Source organism: Cherax quadricarinatus, chromosome 6, assembly GCF_038502225.1.
Source record: "Cherax quadricarinatus isolate ZL_2023a chromosome 6, ASM3850222v1, whole genome shotgun sequence".
Classification (NCBI taxonomy): Eukaryota; Metazoa; Arthropoda; class Malacostraca; order Decapoda; family Parastacidae; genus Cherax; species Cherax quadricarinatus.
In genome coordinates, this window is record NC_091297.1 from 12,100,994 (window position 1) to 12,120,287 (window position 19,294).

Sequence of the window (19,294 nt, forward strand, 5' to 3'; positions counted from 1 at the left end):
TGGGAGACGGCCGACTTGTTAAAAAAAAAAAAAGTGTAGGACAGTTAAGTAATGACATTGTTGACTTTAATATTAAACTTTCTTAAATCAAATAACTTTAGTTAATCATAGCATCACGCCTCCAATTGCTGTAAAAACTAAAGTTTAAAGAATTGTGATTATGGTGCCACTATGGGGTGAGATGTGTGTGTACGTATTGTGTTATGTTAGTTTAGGATGAGAGTAATGGATAGGCAAGTAGGATCTGTCTGGTATGGCCAGAAGGCTTACTGCACTGCTTCTCTGTTTTTATATTACTATAAGACAACCTCCTACTTTTTTGCAAAACAGAATTATGCTTAAAACCTTGATCTATATTCATGTATACTCTGTACAGAATGACCATACCACCTTAGCTACAGAAGTCAAGAGCTGTTGTAAGAATGCTGGTATTACCCTGGCTGATGTCGAGAAGCACATAACTATGTTACTAGGAGACATCCTGGGTCTGCCAGAGTCATCCACTATCCATGCTACAGGAAAAACTTCTGGTGGTCCAGTGTTATGGAGTGCCAGAGACATGGGAGCTTGGCTTAAAAGCTATTTTGTTGCCAAAGATGAACTGGAAACAAGACTTAATGGTTTGATGACAACATTGCAAGCAAAGACTATTTCAGGTAAACATGCAAAAATTTGTTGTGAATCTATAGTACTGAAGCTGAAGTAGTTCATGTGCAATACAGTAGGAGGCAATTATTACTAAACAAGGCATTTTTAATTTTTATATAATTTTCTACTTAACTTTTATTCTTAGTAGTACTATGGAAGATAAATATTTTAAAGATTTTAAATGTGAATACGGGTGCACAGAAAAATTAATGCAAAATGTTTAAATAAGAATGTATACCATTAAGGAGTTTTTTTTTTTTCTTTCTTTTCTTTTCTTCCCCAACAAGTCGGCCGTCTCCCACCGAGGCAGGGTGACCCAAAAAAGAAAGAAAATTCCCAAAAAGAAAATACTTTCATCATCATTCAACACTTTTACCACACTCGCACATTATCACTGTTTTTGCAGAGGTGCTCAGAATACAACAGTTTAGAAGCATACACATATAAAGATACACAACATATCCCTCCAAACTGCCAATATCCCAAACCCCTCCTTTAAAGTGCAGACATTGTACTTCCCATTTCCAGGACTCAAGTCCGACTATATGAAAATAACCGGTTTCCCTGAATCCCTTCACTAAATATTACCCTGCTCACACTCCAACAGATCGTCAGGTCCCAAGTACCATTCGTCTCCATTCACGCTCACGTACGCTTGCTGGAAGTCTAAGCCCCTTTCCCACAAAACCTCCTTTACCCCCTCTCTCTAACCCTTTCGAGGACGACCCCTACCCCACCTTCCTTCCCCTATAGATTTATATGCTTTCCATGTCATTCTACTTTGATCCATTCTCTCTAAATGACCAAACCACCTCAACAACCCCTCTTCTGCCCTCTGACTAATACTTTTATTAACTCCACACCTTTTCCTAATTTCCACACTCTGAATTTTCTGCATAATATTTACACCACACATTGCCCTTAAACAGGACATCTCCACTGCCTCCAACTGTCTCCTCGCTGCTGCATTTACCACCCAAGCTTCACACCCATATAAGAGTGTTGGTACTACTATACTTTCATACATTCCCTTCTTTGCCTCCATAGATAACGTTTTTTGACTCCACATATACCTCAATGCACCACTCACCTTTTTTCCCTCATCAATTCTATGATTAACCTCATCCTTCATAAATCCATCCGCCGACACGTCAACTCCCAAATATCTGAAAACATTCACTTCCATACTCCTCCTCCCCAATTTGATATCCAATTTTTCTTTATCTAAATCATTTGACACCCTCATCACCTTACTCTTTTCTATGTTCACTTTCAACTTTCTACCTTTACACACATTCCCAAACTCATCCACTAACCTTTGCAATTTTTCTTTAGAATCTCCCATAAGCACAGTATCATCAGCAAAAAGTAACTGTGTCAATTCCCATTTTGAATTTGATTCCCCAAAATTTAATCCCACCCCTCTCCCAAACACCCTAGCATTTACTTCCTTTACAACCCCATCTATAAATATATTAAACAACCATGGTGACATTACACATCCCTGTCTAAGACCTACTTTTACCGGGAAGTAGTCTCCCTCTCTTCTACACACCCTAACCTGAGCCTCACTATCCTCATAAAAACTCTTTACAGCATTTAATAACTTACCACCTATTCCATATACTTGCAACATCTGCCACATTGCTCCTCTATCCACTCTATCATATGCCTTTTCTAAATCCATAAATGCAATAAAAACTTCCCTACCTTTTTCTAAATACTGTTCACATATATGCTTCAATGTAAACACTTGATCTACACATCCCCTACCCACTCGGAAACCTCCTTGCTCATCCGCAATCCTACATTCTGTCTTACCTCTAATTCTTTCAATTATAACCTTACCGTGCACTTTTCCTGGTATACTCAGTAAACTTATTCCTCTATAATTTTTACAGTCTCTTTTGTCCCCTTTTCCTTTATATAAAGGGACTATACATGCTCTCCGCCAATCCCTAGGTAAGGAGGTGTGTATTAGCCTTAAATAGATATGTGTTGCTACTTCATTAGTTATGATGGACCTCCTGATTTAGGTACAACACTGATTTTCCAGCACCCATGGTTCCTAGGCCTGGCCAAAATATAAATTTTGCCAGACCAACAGAGGTCACATAGTAATTATTCTACAATACACCTCTGACCCACCATGGTCTACTGGAAACCCAAGTTAAACATTAATACAGTGGAACCTCAAAAATCGAACTGCTCCCAACACAACCAATTATGTAAGTGTATTTTTGTAAGTGCTTTTATAAGTGTATTTTTAAGGGTCTGAAATGGACTAATCTAATTTACATTATTCCTGATGGGAATAAATTCATTCGGTAAAGGCACTCGAACAGACTTCTGGACCGAAGAAAGTTCGATATTTGAGGTTCCACTGTATATATGAAAGAGGATTATTAATTACTGTATTGACAAAGAATGTTGCAGTGCCACCACTCCCAAAGTGGTAAATTTTAGAATTTTTACTGTAGAGGTAATCACAAAGGTTAGGAAGCTGAGGGTTGTCAGGATTATTGTCTGTTGCACAGGTGACTTTTATAACAAATAACAAAAAAAGGCACAATACCGTGACTGGAACGATACACAAATAACCCGCACATAAAAGAGAGAAGCTTACGATGACGTTTTGGTCCGACTGGTTAGCGTGACTTTGTCAATGGTCCAAGTTGGACCGAAACTTCGTTGTAAGCTTCTCTTTTATCTGTGACTTATATAATGGATGTGTAATGTTACAAGGAGGATTTTCAAATGAAAGCCTACTGCTGTGACACTTATTCTTCATGGCTGTCTTTAACCCTTTCAGGGTTGGTGCCGTACTAGTACGGCTTGCACGCCAGGGTTGGTGCCGTACTAGTACGGCTTGCACGCCAGGGTTGGTGCTGTACTAGTACGGCTTGCACGCCAGGGTTGGTGCCGTACTAGTATGGCTTGCACGCCAGGGTTGGTGCCGTACTAGTACGGCTTGCACGCCAGGGTTGGTGCCGTACTAGTACACATAAATTCTAGCGCCTTCATATGTAGAGAGAGAAAGCTGGTGGGCCTACATATGAAAGAATGGGTCTGTGGTCAGTGTGCGTACTATAAAAAAAATCTTGAAGCACACAGTGCATAATGAGACAAAAAAAACTCCGTGTTTTTGGTTTAAAACAGCGACTTTGCAGTGTATTTTCATATGCTATTTATGGTTGTATTCTAGTTTTCCTGGTCTCATTTTATGTAATGGAAGACACATTACAGAAATTGAGATGATTTTTATTGGTTTCACAATGAAAAGTACCTTGAAATTGAGCTCAAAGTAGAAGAAATGTTCGATTTTTGCCAAGGTTCAAAAGTAAATAAATCAAGCCATGCATCCAATACACATCAACTAGTGAATCTAATATTCTTTTACAAGTGCACTGATATTATTAATTCCATTTCTACACTATTTCTACACTAATGCAGTAGTCTGCATAACAGTAAATCTTCTATTTTTTTGTGAGAATAAAAATTCAAAGTGGAAAGCAGAAGAAATGTAACAGAGGCCTGGGGACATGACTAATGAACAGAGGAAATATTATTTTAGTGCTAGGAATGTCTGTCTTGTTTATTCTGGACCCTATTGGGAAATTGGCATCTTTTGAAATTTGTGTGAAATTGGCAAATTGCCAATTTCAGACCACTTTATTGGATAGTTGAAATCGGTAAATGGGTGGTTTCTTGTACTCATTTGATAGAAAAAATGGAGTTCTAGTGAAATAGTTATGATTTTTGTCGACTGGTACATTGGAATTGGCTGAAAACTGGGCGAAATCGCTGTTGCATAAACATCGTCGAGACCACCAACTTCGCGAGAGCGTAATTCCGTAAGTTTTCCATCATATTTCATAGTTTTGGTGTCATTATGCTTGGGAAAAGATTCTCCATCATTTCATAGTTTTTTTTTTTTTCCCCTTCTCTCTCCCAGAAAATTTCCGACCCTGAGAACAAGTTTAGGAGAGGGCCTGCCGACCCTGAAAGGGTTAAATATTTTATGGAAGCAGGTTGGTAGACAGCAGCCACCCAGGGAGGTGCTACCATCCTGACAAATGAGTGTAATTGTTTTACATGATGGTAGGATTGCTGGTGTCTTTTCTCTGTCTCATAAACATGCAAGATTTCAAGTGCATCATTCTACTTCTACTGACACTTAGGTCACACTACACATACATGTACAAGCATATACAAATACCATCCGACTTACTACCGAGCGTTCCGACCAGCTGGTCGTCGGTCAAAATGAACGTTAAGTCGATCCTTTGAAAATTGCCGACATACTGGGTAGGGCATAATGTCAAACCTTTGCTATATAAACTACCTACATAGTACTGTAATGTAATGTACAATCATTATTTCATTCTCTTTACCATAATGTACTATTGATATATTTTAATCATTTATGTACTGTTTATTATGTATACAGTGGACCCTCGACTAACGGCGGCATTACGTAATGGCAATTTCGTCTAATGGCGCTTTTTGGCATAAAAAAAAAATGTAACAACAGTGAAAAACTCTACCAACGACTTTCGTCCAGAACATATCCATGTGCCGAGATAGTGGCCTGAGTGGGCCCAGCCACTCCAAGACTCAGTGTGCCATTGTTTACAAGCTGTTGTGGTCGGTTTCCACGTGTGCCTCCAATATATTTTGGATTATTCCACTGTTTTTAGCGCTTGTAACTGCTAAAGCTTCTAGTGCCAAGCCTGTGTTTTTAAAAAAAGGGTGAGAATTACGATGGAAATGAAGGAGATCATTGAAAAATGTGAGAGTGGAGTCCGTATGGCTGAGTTGGAAAGGTAATACAATAAATCACATTCAACCATCAGTACTATCTTGGCGAACAGACAGGCAATCAAGGAAGCTTTTGTTGCGAAAGGTTCAAGTATGTTTTCAAAACGGAGACCGCTAATAATTGAAGAGGTAGAGACTGTTATTGGTATGGATAAACGAAAAACAATTATCATGTGATAGTGTTTCTCAGTCTATAATTTATGAAAAGGCAAGGAAGTTGCATAATGATCTTAAGAAAATGCCTCAAAATAGTACTGCTGATGATGAATTTAAGGCCAGCAAAGGCTGGTTTGAGAGATTTAAGATTCGTAGTGGCATACACAGTGTGGTAAGGCATAGTGAGGCAGGCAGTTTGGACAGAGCTGCAGCTGAAAAATATGTGAAGGACTTTAAGGAATACATAGAGACTGAAAACTTAAAACCTGAACAAGTGCTTAATTGTGACGAAACATGTCTGTTTTGGAAGAAAACGCCAAACAGGACCTATGTTACTCAGGAGGAAAAGGCACTCCCAGGACATAAGCCTATGAAAGACAGGCTGACATTAATGTTGTGTAGTAATGCTAGTGGTGATTGCAAAGTGAAGCCTTTATTGGTGTACCACTCTGATACTACCAGAGTGTTAAAGAAAAACAATATTGTCAAGGGTAATTTGTGTGCTGTGGAGATCAAACAGTAAGGCATGGGTCACTAGGGAATTTTTCTTGGACTGGTTTTATGGTGTGTTTGGCCCCACTGTGAAAAATTATCTCCAGGAAAAGAAACTCACTCACATGCCTCCTGGTAATGGACAATGCTCCTGCTCATCCTCACAATTTGCAAGAGGAAATTGCAGGGGAGTTTGGTTTTGTTAAGGTGAAGTTTTTGTCTCCTAATATAACTCCTCTCCTCCAGCCCATGGACCAGCAGGTCATTTCAAACTTCAAAAAACTCTACACAAAAGCAGTGTTTCAAAAGTGCTTTGAAGTGACCTCAGACATTCAGTTGACCCAAAGGGAGTTTTAGAAAGATCACTTTAATATCCTCAGTTGTGTAAACCTTACAGGTAAGGCTTGGGAGGGAGTGACTAAGAGGACCTTGAACTCTGCTTGGAGGAAACTGTGGCCAGAATGTGTAGAACAGAGATTTTGAAGGGTTTGGGGCTAACCCTCAGGAGGCTATGTCAGTAGTGGAAGCTGTTGTCTCATTGGGGAAGTCCTTGGGGTTATAGGTTTGTGACGAGGATGTGGATGAGTTGGTGAAGAGCGACGAGGAAGAACTAACCACTGCAGACCTGCAAGACCTTCAGGTGCAACAGTAACAGATCACTTCTTACGAATGTTCTTCAGAGCAGGATTGAGAGAGACGGAGGAAGACAACTTCGTCAAGAATTAGGGAAATGTGTTAATGTTTACAAAGGTGCAAGTTTTTATTGATGTATTTTATCCTGTCATAGAAGTTGCAAGCCTTATTTGTAACATGTACAATGACACTCTTGTGTCCCATTTTAGAGAAATCCTAAGGGCACGTGAGAAACAAAAGCTCTCTGGACAGATATTTTGTGCGACAGGGGTCCAGTGACTCTCAAGCTTGTCCTAGTGGCATTAAAAACCAAGAAGGGAGGTAACCCCACCAAAGGACTTGGTACCTGAAGTCTTTATGGAAGGGGATTCTCCTTCCAAGCAATAGACAATCCTGAATCTCCCCTGCTGCTGGCACATCACATGAAATGTATATTTCATGTAAAAGAAAAAAAAATTCAGACTTTGGGGTGTCAGGAACGGATTAATTCTGTTTCCATTATTTGTCAAGAAATTTTTGCCTATAATCCCAAACTGATTTGCTTCAGTATTGAAACTTTTTTTTTTTTTAACAAGTCGGCTGTCTCCCACCGAGGCAGGGAGACCCAAAAAGAAAGAAAATCCCTAAAAAGAAAATACTTTCATCATCATTCAACACTCGCCTCACTCGCACAAAATCACTGTTTTTGCAGAGGCACCCAGATACAAGAGTTTTAGAAGCATAAATAAAGTTACATAACATATCCCACCAAACTGCCAGTATCCCAGACTCCTCCTTTAAAGTGCAGGCATTGTACTTTCCATTTCCAGCATTCAAGTCTGGCTATATAAAAATGACCGGTTTCCCTGAATCCCTTCGCTAAATATTACCCTGCTCACACTCCAACAGCTTGTCAGGTCCCAAAAACCACTTGTCTCCATTCACTCCTATCTAACACGCTTACACAAGCTTGCTGTAATTCCAAGCCCCTCACGTACAAAACCATGTTTACCCCCTCCCTCCAACCTTTTTGAGGCCGACTCTTGCCCCGCCTTCCTTCCCCTACAGATTTATATGCTCCCCATGTCATTCTACTTTGATCCATTCTCTCTAAATGACCAAACCACCTCAACAACCCCTCTTCAGGGCTCTGAATAATAATTTTATAAGCTCCACACCTCTTAATTTCCACACTCCGAATTTTCTGTATAATATTTACACAACCTTTTGCCCTTAGATAGGACATCTCCACTGCCTCCAACCACTGCCTCGCTGCAGCATTTACAACCCAAGCATTTACAACCACTTTACTTTCATACATTCCCTTCTTTGCCTCCATAGATAACATTTTTTTGTCTCTATATATACCTCAATGCACCACTCGCCTTTTTTTCTTCATCAGTTCCATGGTTAAGCTCATACTTCATGAGCCCATCGGCTGACACATCAACTCCCAAAAATCTAAAATCATTCACTTCTTCCATACTCCCTCTCAAATGTGATATCCAATTTTTCTTTATCTAAATCATTTGATACCCTCATCACCTTACTCTTTTCTATGTTCACTTTCAACTTTCTACCTTTACACACCCTCCCAAACTCGTCCACTAAACTTTGCAACTTTTCTTTAGAATCTCTCATTAGCACAGTATCATCAACCAAAAAGTAACTGTGTCAACTCCCATAATTTAATCCCACCTCTCTCCTCAACACTAGCATTTACTTCTTTAACAACCCCATCTATAAATATATTAACCCTTTGACTGTTTTCGACGTATAAATACGTCTTACGAGCCAATGTTTCTGACGTATATATACTCAATAATTCTAGCGGCTTCAAATCAAGTGGGAGAAAGCTGGTAGGCCCACATGTGAGAGAATGGGTCTGTGTGGTCAGTGTGCACCACATAAAAAAAATCCTGCAGCACACATTGCGTAATGAGAAAAAAAAAACTCTGATCGTATTTTTGGAATAAAACGCCGACTTTGAGGTGTATTTTCGTATAGTATTTATCGTTGTATTCGCGTTTTCATGGTCTTAGGTGATAAAATGGAAAACATATTACAGAAATAGAGATGATTTTCATTACTTTTATGATGAAAACGACCTTGAAACTGAGCTCAGAGTAGCGGAAATGTTCGATTTTTACCAATGTTCAAGAGTAAATAAATCACACCACACGTCCAATACACATCAACTGGGGAGTCTAATATTCTTTCACTAGTGCACTGATATTATTTATACCATTTTTACAATAATGCAGTCGTCTGCATAACAGTAAATTTTGTATTTTTTTGTATGAATAAAAAATCAAAATAGAAAGCAATAATAATATAAGAGGGGCCTAGAGATGTGACTAATGAACAGAGCATATGTTATTTTAGTGCCACGAATGTCTACCTTGTTTATTCTGGACCCTATTTTGAAATTGGCATCTTTTTTTTTTTTGCGTGAAATTGTCCAAATTGCCAATTTCTGACCACCATATTGGGTAGTCCAAATTAGTAAATGGGAGGTTTCTTGTACTCAGCTGATAGATAAAATGGAGTTCTAAAGAAATAGCTATGAGTTTGGTCAACTGGAACAATGGAATTGGCTGAAAATTGGGCTCAAAGTCTGCGAAATCGCCGATACGCACATGTCGCCGAGACCGCTAACTTCGCGGGAGCCAATTCCACGAGTTTTCGACCAAATTTCGAACTTTTGGTGTCATTACCATCGGGAAAAGATTCTCTATCATTTCATAAGAAAAAATAATTTTTTTTTTTTTCAAAAATTGAGCGACATAGAATGACAGTTTCAGAGAGGGGCCTGAAACAGTCAAAGGGTTAAACAACCATGGTGACATTACACATACCTACTTTTACTGGGAAGTAGTATCCCTCTCTTCTACACCCCCTAACCTGAGCCTCACTATCCTCATAAAAGCTCTTTACAGCACTTAGTAACTACCTATTCCACATACAGTGGACCCTCGAGTTACGAACTTTTTCGTTCCAGACGGCTGGTCAAGTGCTGTTACTGATCGAATTTCCTCTCATCAAGAATAATGTAAAATAGATTAATCTTTATCAAACCCCCAAAAATATTCTTACAAAAGCACTTACAAAAATACTCTTACATAATTTGTCATGTTGGGAGTGGTTCTTAACTCAAGGGTCCACTGTAATTGTAGCATTGCCACATTGCTTCTCTATCCACTCTGTCATATGCCTTTTCTAAATCCATAAATGCAATGAAAACTTCCCTACCTTTAAATACTGTTCACATATATGCTTCAATGTGTAAACACTTGATCTACACATCCCCTACCCACTTTAAAGCCTCCTCGCTCATCAGAATTCCTACTCTCTGTCTTACCTCTAATTCTTTCAATAATAACCCGACTGTACACTTTTCCTGGCATACTCAGTAAACTTTTTTTTTTTTTTTTTTTCCCCAACTGGCCGTATCCCACCAAGGCAGGGTGGCCCAAAAAGAAAAACGAAAGTACTCAGTAAACTTATTCCCTTATAATTTTTACACTCTTTTGTCCCCCTTACCCTTATGTAAAAGAACTATACATGCTCTCCTCCAATCCCTAGGTAACTTCCTCTCTTTCATACATTTATTAAATAAAAATACCAATCATTCCAACACTATATCCCCCCTGCTTTTAACATTTCTGCCATGATCCCGTCAGTTCCAGCTGCATTACCCCTTTTCATTCTACGTAATACCTCATGCACCCCCCACACTTGCATCCTGCTCTTCTTCACTCCTAAAAGATGTTATACCTCCCTGACCAGTGCATGAAATTACCACCTCCCATTATTCATCGACATAAATTGCTCAAAATATTCCTACCATCTACCCAATGCCTCCAATTCCCCATGTACTAACTCCCCTACTTTGTTTTTAACCAACAAATCCATTTGTTCCCTAGGCTTTCTTAACTTGTTTCTCACTCCAAAATTTTTTCTTATTTTCATCAAAATTTCTTGACAGTGACTCTCCCACTCTATCATCTTCTCGCCTTTTTCACTCTCTTCACCTTTCTTATACTCTCCATATACTCTGCTCTTTGTATAACACTTCTGCTTTTTAAAAACCTCTCATAAGCTACCTTTTTCTCTTTTATCACACCCTTTACTTCATCATTCCACCAATCACTCCCTTTTCTTCCTGCACCCACCCTCCTATAACCACAAACTTCTGCCCCACATTCTAATACTCCATTTTTAAAGCAATTCCAACCCTCTTCAACCCCCCTCCCCATCCATTACTCATACTTGCACATGCCCACTTTTCTGCCAATAGTTGCTTATATCTAACCCTTACTTGTTCCTCCCTTAGTTTATTCACTTTCACCTCTCTCTCACTTGTTTCCATTTTCCTTTTGTCCCATCTACCTCTTACTCTAACTGTAGCTACAACTAAATAATGATCCAATACCTTAGTTGCCCCCTCTATAAACATGTACATCCTGAATCCTACCCATCAACCTTTTATCCAGGAGGAGGTGAAAGTATTCAGATATTTGGGAGTGGATGTGTCAGTGGATGGGTCTATGAAAGATGAGGTGAATCATAGAATTGATGAGGGGAAAAGGGTGAGTGGTGCACTTAGGAGTCTGTAGAGACAAAGAACTTTGTCCTTGGAGGCAAAGAGGGGAATGTATGAGAGTATAGTTTTACCAACGCTCTTATATGGGTGTGAAGCATGGGTGATGAATGTTGCAGCGAGGAGAAGGCTGGGGGCAGTGGAGATGTCATGTCTGAGGGCAATGTGTGGTGTGAATATAATGCAGAGAATTCGTAGTTTGGAAGTTAGGAGGAGGTGCGGGATTACCAAAACTGTTGTCCAGAGGGCTGAGGAAGGGTTGTTGAGGTGGTTCGGACATGTAGAGAGAATGGAGCGAAACAGAGTGACTTCAAGAGTGTATCAGTCTGCAGTGGAAGGAAGGCGGGGTAGGGGTCGGCCTAGGAAAGGTTGGAGGGAGGAGGTAAAGGAAGTTTTGTGTGCGAGGGGCTTGGACTTCCAGCAGGCATGCGTGAGCGTGTTTGATAGGAGTGAATAGAGACAAATGGATTTTTAATACTTGACGTGCTGTTGGAGTGTGACCAAAGTAACATTTATGAAGGGGTTCAGGGAAACCGGCAGGCCGGACTTGAGTAATGGAGATGGAAAGTACAGTGCCTGCACTCTGAAGGAGGGGTCTTAAAGTTGCAGTTTAAAAACTGTAGTGTAAAGGACCCTTCTGGCAAGACAGTGATGGAGTGAATGATGGTGAAAGTTTTTCTTTTTCGGGCCACCCTGCCTTGGTGGGAATCGGCCAGTGTGATAAAAAAAAAAATCTAAGAAACTATTTTTATTACGTGCTATATCATACCCTGTATACTTATTTATCCTCTTACACAAATAACCCGCACATAAAAGAGAGAAGCTTACGACGACGTTTCGGTCCGACTTGGACCATTGACAAAGTCACACTAACAGAGGTGGAGCAGGACGGCTATATATAGGCAGGAAGAGGTGGAGGTAGTAGTAGTAGTACAAGAATTGTTTATAATACCGACAGGATGAAATGACATATGCACAACACCCGGGCATCCCCACCGTAGACGTTTCGCCATCCAGCCCGCCACTGGATGGCGAAACGTCCACAACAAAGACAACCAGACGCCGCACATGTGTCTTAATTTCATCAGTAGTTGTAGTAGAAGAAGAAGAGGTAGTAGTAGTGGTAGTGGTAGAAGTGGGAAATAAGGAAGACGAGCCAGTCAAATACAAAGGAAGGGGAGCACTGCAAGAGAGCTAGAAACCCACAGAGGGAGAGCAAGCGCACCGAGGTGCGTGAAAGGGGAAGTGGTGAAATAAAATAAATGAAGAAGGAACAGAAACACGAGACAGGAGAGAGAAAGACAACCCAGAGGAGAAAAGGAGAGAGGAAAGGGGAAGAGGAAGAAGAAAAAGAAGAAGAAGAAGAAGAAGAAGAAGAAAAAATGAGGATTCAGGTTAAGTCATGGGTGTTCTGAAGTTTGGAGCATTTTACAATGTAGTGGGAGAGGAAGGCATCTACAGAGACGAAGCCAGGGCTGAGGTTCATACAAGGAAAGTTGTGTATAAGAGAGGATTCAACTAAACGGCGACTGTTCGAGTTGGAAGTAGGGAAGACAGTTTTAGCAGAAGACCAGTCAATAGGATGGCTATGATCTCTGACGTGACAGAAAAGAGCATTGTTAGTGTCGGCAAGCCTAACACTATTTTTGTGCTCCCTAAGTCTATCAGAAAGAGATCGACCAGTTTCTCCGAAGTATTGAAGAGGACAGGAGGAGCAAGAAATAGAGTAGACACCAGGAACATCTGTAGAGGGAGGAGAGGTATGAACGAGATTAGTGCGAAGAGTGTTAGTCTGGCGGAAGGTAAGCTTGATGTCTAAGGGACGGAGAGAATTGTTGAGATTAGAAAGACCGGAAATGTAGGGAAGGCAGAGGATAGAAGAGTTCCCATGAGTAGAGAGTTTGGGAGAGAAGAAATTGCGTTTAGCACGTGAGAGGGCAGAGTCTATGAAATGGGAAGGGTAGCCAAGACGGGAGAACGAATTATGAAGAGTGGAAATTTCTGCTGGAAGGAACTGAGGATCACAGATGCGGAGGGCACGGAGAAAGAGGGAGATAAGAACACTTTTCTTGGCAGGGGAAGCATGATAGGAAAAGTAGTGAATGTACATGCCACTGTGCATAGGTTTACGGTAAACGGAAAAGAAAAAACCTGTTTCTGAGCGGTGGACATGGACATCAAGGAAAGGAAGTAAGGAATTAGATTCCCATTCAGCTTTAAACTTAATGGAAGGGGCAAGATTGTTAAGAGCTTCAAGAAAAGGTTGGAAGAGACTGGAGTCATGAGGCCACAGAGCAAAGATGTCATCCACATAGCGGAGCCAGAGTGAAGGTTGCACATCGATGGTAGGAAGATAAACAGTCTCGAAGTATTCCATGTAAAGATTAGCTAGGACAGGAGAGAGAGGAGAGCCCATAGCGACACCGAAGGTTTGAGAATAATATTTCCCTTGGAAGGAAAAGGAGTTAGAGTCCACACAGAGGCGGATCAGATCAAGAAAGACATCAGTGGGGATAGGGAAATGAAGAAACCCTTCATGGGCCTTCTCTCTAAGGAAATCAAGGACATCATCAAGAGGGACATTGGTGAAGAGGGACTCAATGTCAAGACTAAGCATCTTACAGGTTGGGAGAGAGCGAACCCGTTCAATGAAGTCTTGAGAGTGACGGAGGTGGGCAGGAGAAAAAGTACCAAGAAAGGGAGTGAGGGTTTTGGCCAGCCAAGAAGCAAGAGAATAAGAGACAGAACCTCTAGAGGATATGATAGGACGAAGAGGAATATCAGGTTTATGAGTTTTGGGAAGGCCATAGAAATAGGGAAGAGAGGGACAGATGACACGAAACCGTTGAACAAGGTCAAAGTCAGGAGGACAGAGGTCGGAGAGAGTCCTTAGTTTTTTGTTGAAAGTTCTCTTGATGCGATCAAGAGGGCTGGAAACGAGAGGAGTGTAGGTGCGTGAGTCAGAGAGCAAGACATCAGCTTTACGGAGGTAATCCTCGCGATCAAGGATAACTACCGAATTACCTTTGTCAGAAGATAGTATGACAATGTTAGTGTTAGATTTAAGAGAAGAAAGGGCAAGTTGGTAACGGCGTGGAAGGTGGTGATTCTTGGAAAACAGACTAACAAGAGCAGGAAGGAGAGCACCACGAAAAGTGGACAAGTCAGGAAGATTACGGAAGCGAGATTGACGAAAGGAATCAAAAGAGCTAATCAGGGAAATACCAGCGCGAGGAGTAGGCGAAGTGGCAAAGGAAAGACCAAAACCAAGAAGTTCAAGCTCATATTGAGAGAGTGAGACAGAAGACAGATTAGTAACATAGTCAGTGAGGGAGAATTTAGACCAAGGGCTAGCTGAGATGAGACGTTGAAGTTTATTTTGTAGTTTGGAAGAATGAATTTGTGCATTCAGGCGAGCAGTGTCAAAGGCAATGGTAGAGAGAAGGTTACAGAGATCCTGTGGTAGAGCCGCAAAGAGAGCACGTTGACGTTGACGGAGAGTAAAGAAGGCATCTTCAACCTGTGATTTAGTAGAAAGAATGAGCTGTTGAAGTAGGAGACGGGCATGATCAGGAAAGGGAGTGTCCAGTGGGTTGGTTTTCAGGAAGTGGGAGAAGGAAGGTGGCAGAACTTGTTCAGCAAGACAGTCACGTAGGAAGCGAAGCTGATTCTTACGACGCCGGGTAGCAATAAGAGCAGCCTCATGAGATCGAAAGAGGGGTTTAAAAGAGGGAAGAACATTAAAAAAGTTGGAGAGAATATGACGCTTAACTGCGGGGTCCATAAATAACAAAAAGGCACAATACCGTGACTGGAACGATACACAAATAACCCTCACATAAAAGAGAGAAGCTTACGACGACGTTTCGGTCCGACTTGGACCATTGACAAAGTCACACTAACAGAGGTGGAGCAGGACGGCTATATATAGGCAGGAAGAGGTGGAGGTAGTAGTAGTAGTAGTAGTAGTAGTACAAGAATTGTATATAATACCGACAGGATGAAATGACATATGCACAACACCCAAAGTCACTACGTCTACGATGGGGATGCCCGGGTGTTGTGCATATGTCATTTCATCCGGTCGGTATTATATACAATTCTTGTACTACTACTACTACTACTACCTCCACCTCTTCCTGCCTATATATAGCCATCCTGCTCCACCTCTGTTAGTGTGACTTTGTCAATGGTCCAAGTCGGACCGAAACGTCGTCGTAAGCTTCTCTCTTTTATGTGCGGGTTATTTGTGTATCGTTCCAGTCACGGTATTGTGCCTTTTTGTTATTTATTTATCCTCTTGTTCATAAAATATGTATTACTTATTATCAAACCTCTTTCTACACATAACTCAATTAAAGGCTCCCCATTTTCATTTACCCCTGGCACCCCAAATTTACCTACTACTCCCTCCACAACATTTTTACCCACTTTAGCATTGAAATCCCCATCCGCAAGTACTCTCCCACTTGGTTCAAAACTTTCCATGCACTCACTCAACATTTCCCAAAATCTCTCTCTCTCCTCTACACTTCTCTCTTCCCCAGGTGCATCAATGCATACGATAACCCACTTATCACATCCAACCCTTATTTTACTCCACATAATCTTTGAATTTATACATTTATATTCCTTCTTTTTCTGCCAGAACTTATCCTTCAACATTATTGCTACTCCTTCTTTAGCTCTAACTCTATTCAAAACCCCTCACCTAATCCCATTTATTTCTCCCCACTGAAACTCTCCCCCTCCCTTCAGCTTTGATTCACTTAAAGCTGGGACATCCAGCTTCTTGTCATTCGTAGCATCCGCAGTCACCTCTTTCTTATCATTCGCACAACATCCATGCACATTCAAACATCCCACTTTAACAGATTTCTTAGTAGGCTATACAGGAAAAGGGGTTACTACCCCATTGTTCCCTGCATTTTAGTTGACTTTTACAACTCATTTCTTATGGAGAAAGGATTCTTATTCCACTTCCCCATGGATATAAAAGGAAAGCAATAAGAACAAGAACTATTAAGATAAAATCAAAGAAAACTCAGGTGAGTGTGCATACAAAAACGTGTACATGTATGTATAGCGTGACCTAAGTGTAAGTAGAAGCACCAAGACGTACCTGAAATCTTGTTTGAGACAAAAAAAACACCAGCAATCCCATCATGTAAAACCATTACAGGCTTTCATTTTACATTCACTTGGCAGGACGGTAGTACCTCCCTGGATAGTTGCTGTCTACAAACCTAATGCTCCTGATATGCTCCTAGTAATAAACTGTGCTGTATTTTTTTTTTTTTCACGTCAGCCATCTCCCACCAATGGAGGGTGACAAAAAGAGAGAGAGAGTGAGTGAGTGGAAAAACTCACCTTCACTCAGTCACTGTCTGGCCAGAAGCATGCTGACATGACAGTTTGGATAGCCCCTCCAAACTGCAACATCCATACCTCTCTGTCAGAGTGCAGACACTACTTCCAACCTCCAGGACTCAATTCTAGCTAACTGGTTTCCCCTGAATCCCTTCATAAATGTTACCTTGCTCACACTCAGTGTTCCGGTAGTCAGTTTCATAGCAGTGAGATGGACACACCCTCTTGATCTGTCATAACCCTTAAACCCAACAATACCAACAGTGCATGGTGATAACCTGAGAAGATTTATTATTATTTTGATCATTGTTTCATATATTCTTGGAATCTCTTGCACTCATGAGGATTATTACTCCAGACATGTTGATTTATCAAGAAATCTTGTATTACGGCTGGTAATATGTGGTATTTTTACAGATGTTGGTGGGTGTCATAATGGCAGTAGGTTGTGGGTGCTAATAGTTTTAGAACTGCTTGTCATGTTGATGCAGGTATTGTACATGGTTAGTCAACCCTCTCCACACATTTTTAGATCAACTGGCATCTACAACTATAATATAAAGAATGTAAAGCTTGATTATATTTTGAGTCGTGATGAACATTTAGGTTTAAAAATGTAGTGTTAGAGTGTTCAGCAGAAGTTTGTGGTTGCAGGAAAGTGGGTGCAGGAGGGAAGAGGAGCGATTGGTGGAATGATGTAAAGAGAGTAGTAAGGGAGAAAAAGTTAGCATATGAGAAGTTTTTACAAAGTAGAAGTGATGCAAGGAGGGAAGAGTATATGGAGAAAAGAGAGAGGTTAAGAGAGTGGTGAAGCAATGTAAAAAGAGAGCAAATGAGAGAGTGGGTGAGATGTTATCAACAAATTTTGTTGAAAATAAGAAAAAGTTTTGGAGTGAGATTAACAAGTTAAGGAAGCCTAGAGAACAAATGGATTTGTCAGTTAAAAATAGGAGAGGAGAGTTATTAAATGGAGAGTTAGAGGTATTGGGAAGATGGAGGGAATATTTTGAGGAATTGTTAAATGTTGATGAAGATAGGGAAGCTGTGATTTCGTGTATAGGGCAAGGAGGAATAACATCTTGTAGGAGTGAGGAAAAGCCAGTTGTGAGTGTGGGGGAAGTTTGTGAGGCAGTAGGTAAAATGAAAGGGGGTAAGGCAGCCAGGATTCATGGGATAAAGACAGAAATGTTAAAAGCAGGTGGGTATATAGTTTTGGAGTGGTTGGTGCAATTATTTAGTAAATGTATGGAAGAGGGTAAGGTACCTAGGGATGGGCAGAGAGCATTACCTGGAGTTTACCTGGAGAGAGTTTCGGGGGTCAACGCCCCCGCGGCCCGGTCTGTGACCAGGCCTCCTGGTGGATCAGCGCCTGATCAACCAGGCTGTTGCTGCTGGCTGCACGCAAACCAACGTACGAGCCACAGCCCGGCTGATCAGGAACTGACTTTAGGTGCTTGTCCAGTGCCAGCTTGAAGACTGCCAGGGGTCTGTTGGTAATCCCCCTTATGTGTGCTGGGAGGCAGTTGAACAGTCTCGGGCCCCTGACACTTATTGTATGGTCTCTTAACGTGCTAGTGACACCCCTGCTTTTCATTGGGGGGATGGTGCATCGTCTGCCAAGTCTTTTGCTTTCGTAATGAGTGATTTTCGTGTGCAAGTTCGGTACTAGTCCCTCTAGGATTTTCCAGGTGTATATAATCATGTATCTCTCCCTCCTGCGTTCCAGGGAATACAGGTTTAGAAACCTCAAGCGCTCCCAGTAATTGAGGTGTTTTATCTCCGTTATGCGCGCCGTGAAAGTTCTCTGTACATTTTCTAGGTCGGCAATTTCACCTGCCTTGAAAGGTGCTGTTAGAGTGCAGCAATATTCCAGCCTAGTTCCTTTGTATAAAGGCAAAGGGGACAAAAGAGAGTGCAAAAATTATAGGGGGTTAAGTCTGTTGAGTATACCTGGTAAAGTGTATGGTAGTTATTATTGAAAGAATTAAGAGTAAGACGGAGAATAGGATAGCAGATGAACAAGGAGGCTTTAGGAAAGGTGGGGGGGGGGGTGTGGACCAGGTGTTTACAGTGAAACATATAAGTGAACAGTATTTAAATAAGGCTAAAGAGGTCTTTGTGGCATTTATGGATTTGTAAAAGGCGTATGACAGGGTGGATAGGGGGGCAATGTGGCAGATGTTGCAGGTGTATGGTGTAGGAGGTAGGTTACTGAAAGCAGTCAAGAGTTTTTACGAGGATAGTGAGGCTCAAGTTAGAGTATGTAGGAAAGAGGGAAATTATTTCCCAGTAAAAGTAGGCCTTAGACAAGGATGTGTGATGTCACCGTGGTTGTTTAATATATTTATAGATGGGGTTGTAAGAGAAGTAAATGCGAGGGTCTTGACAAGAGGCGTGGAGTTAAAAGATAAAGAATAACACATAGAGTGGGAGTTGTCACAGTTGCTCTTTGCTGATGACACTGTGCTCTTGGGAGATTCTGAAGAGAAACTGCAGAGATTGGTGGATGAATTTGGTAGGGTGTGCAAAAGAAGAAAATTAAAAGTGAATACAGGAAAGAGTAAGGTAATGAGGATAACAAAAAGATTAGGT

The 19,294-nt window shown here is 41.0% G+C and overlaps 1 protein-coding gene across 6 annotated transcripts in view; it reads left to right on the forward strand.

Annotated features, from left to right (window-relative positions):
* LOC128705557 (serine-rich adhesin for platelets-like) overlaps window positions 1-19,294 on the forward strand; it is a 371,836-nt gene that overhangs the window by 327,046 nt on the left and 25,496 nt on the right. For all 6 annotated transcript variants that reach the window (XM_070080270.1, XM_070080274.1, XM_070080279.1 and 3 more), the window contains one exon: window positions 377-656. In XM_070080270.1, coding sequence (XP_069936371.1) covers window positions 377-656 — 280 coding nt within the window. The remainder of the gene's footprint in view (window positions 1-376; window positions 657-19,294) is intronic.